A 2418-nucleotide genomic window follows, 5' to 3' on the forward strand; every position below is an offset into this window, starting at 1 on the left:
GTCCTCTCTAGAAACTGTGCCAATTTATGTCTTTCTCAAGGACCTGGGAAGGTGTCTTTGACATGTAATCATCAAGGAAGACACAGCTTCCATTTCCAAGTTTCTGTGGGAGGGAAGGAGCCTGACTCTGGTGGGCTAACTTCCAAGTTGTCAATCAATTTATTGGATTGTCCATGCTGAATACTGAATTCTGGTTTATTGCTTTTTCAATAAAATACTGGAAGTTTTCTGTGTTGACAGATTTGTTTTTAATTTTATTTCCCCAATGAGTTTGACTAAATTTTTTAAATTGATGACTTTATCATTTGTAAAATTTGTACATATTTCAGAAAACTGGTAGCCCACACATTCTAGAAAATAATAAAGAAATTAAAAATACATAAATAAGTAAAATGAATAAAATAAAAAATAAATAACTCAAATAATAAATAAATAAATAAAATATGTAAAAAACCAATATGAACAATTTTCTGAATGACATCAGTTAATTTTCTTTTTAAAGAGAAGATAAAATCATACTAAGTGAGAAAAGCCAATCTCAAAAAACCAAAGGGCGAATGATCTCACTGATAAGTGGATGATGACACATAATGGGGGGTGGGAGGGAGGCAAGAATGGAGGAAGGAGGGACTGTATAGAGGGAAAAGAGGGGTGGGAGGGGTGCGGGGAAGGAAAAAAATAACAGAATGAATCAAACACCATTACCCTATGTAAATGTATGATTACACAAATGGTATGCCTCTATTTCATGTACAAACAGAGAAACAAGTTGTATCCCATTTGTTTACAATAAAAAATAAATAAATAAAAAAGTAGATGAAATCAGAATCACAATCTTTTAAACAGACTCTTAAGGTAATATCCCCAGTAATTTCTTCACTGCACATTTCATATCAGTGTTCCTCAGACTATATATGACAGGATTAATGAGAGGAGTAAGACAGAATAAAACAGAGTCACAATCTTCTGCATCCCAGCTTCATGCTCAGATGTTGAACTCACATACATAACCATTACTGAGCCATAGAAGAGTGAGACCACAGCCAGGTGAGACCCACAGGTGGAGAAGGCCTTTCTTTTTCCAGCTGCTGATGGAACCTTCAATACAGCTTTGAGGATGAGGACATAAGACCCCATGATGAAGAGAAAGGGGATAAATAAAAGTAGGGAGCTTAAGGTGGAGCTTGTCAACTCTATAACATGGTTTCTGGAACATGTAAGGGCTAACAAAGGACCTGGATCACACAGGAAGTGGTCAATAATCCTGGATCCACAGAAGGACATCTGGGAAATGACAATGATTGGAATCAGGAACCAGAGGAAACCAAGTGCCCAGTAGGTGGCCACCAGGATGTTGCAGAGATGCCCAGTCATAAGAGTAGGGTAGTGTAGGGGCCTACAGATGGCCAGATACCGATCAAATGCCGTAACTGCCAGGAAAAAGCATTCTGCAGAGCCCAAGGAGAAGAAGAAATAGAACTGGAGGAAGCACCCAGAGAAGGAGATGGCCTTGGTATCAGACAGGAAGTTGGCCAGCATGTTGGGGACCATGGAGGTGACATACCAGATCTCCAAGAAGGAGAAGTTGGCCAGCAGGAGGTACATGGGGGTGTGGAGTCTCTGATCCCAGTGCACAGCACAGATGATGGAACCATTGCCCATGAGGGTCAGGAGGTAGACAGTGGAGAAGAGCACAAAGAGGAGGATCTGCTCCTCCCTGAGCCCAGGGAAGCCCAGGAGGATGAAGCCAGTGATGGTGCTGGAGTTGCTGGGGGAGCTGAAGGATTTCATGTCTGTGAGCTGTAACAGCACCTGCAATTACCAAACAATAGTGCAGAGACAAATAACAACCCAGATGTTATTTATTCATCTTCAGAAATGCAATAAACATTTATACAGCAATAGACAGCTTTTTCTCTAATCCTGAAATATTGTCCTGTTTAATGACATTAGAAGTTAGTGGGTATCACTGAATAGACAGAGTTTTCTTTACTTAAATGTATGGAAACATGCATAGTATATAAATATATAGCTTAATAAGTTATTATAAAGAAAACACCACTGCAACTACCACTGAGCTCAAGAAATAGCACATCACTTATACCTGAACTCTCCCCTCATGCTCCATGTCAATCAATATCTCTGCTTCTCTGCTACAGTTTTGACACTCTTCTTTCCTTATGGTGGTTGCTTCCTTGTTTTTCTGTATAATTTATAAACTAAGTATGTACTCCTAAACAATGTTCTTGTTTTTTTCCCTGTTTTTATACTTTGCACAAATGAAACTGCACTTTTGGACTTTGGGCTGTTTCTTTCGTTTGTCAGTAAGTTTGTGAAATTCATGTTGTTACATGTTTGTGCAGGTGGTCCATTTTCACTGCACTATACAATTACATTGTATGAATAAGTGACCACTTA

At 39.0% G+C, this 2418-nt stretch overlaps 1 protein-coding gene across 1 annotated transcript; it reads right to left on the reverse strand.

Annotated features, from left to right (window-relative positions):
• Window positions 1-903: 903 nt before the first annotated feature.
• LOC124977411 (olfactory receptor 11G2-like) lies at window positions 904-1791 on the reverse strand. The gene has a single exon (XM_047540936.1). The coding sequence runs from the start codon at window positions 1789-1791 to the stop codon at window positions 904-906; it is 888 nt and encodes a 295-aa protein (XP_047396892.1).
• Between the last annotated feature and the right edge of the window lie 627 nt (window positions 1792-2418).

Source organism: Sciurus carolinensis, chromosome 2 (genome assembly GCF_902686445.1).
Source record: "Sciurus carolinensis chromosome 2, mSciCar1.2, whole genome shotgun sequence".
In the NCBI taxonomy this organism is placed as follows: domain Eukaryota; kingdom Metazoa; phylum Chordata; class Mammalia; order Rodentia; family Sciuridae; genus Sciurus; species Sciurus carolinensis.

Excerpts from the sequence above, each read along its gene's own strand:
- LOC124977411 (XM_047540936.1), bottom strand. The coding sequence starts at position 1,791 with ATGAAATCCTTCAGCTCCCCCAGCAACTCCAGCACCATCACTGGCTTC.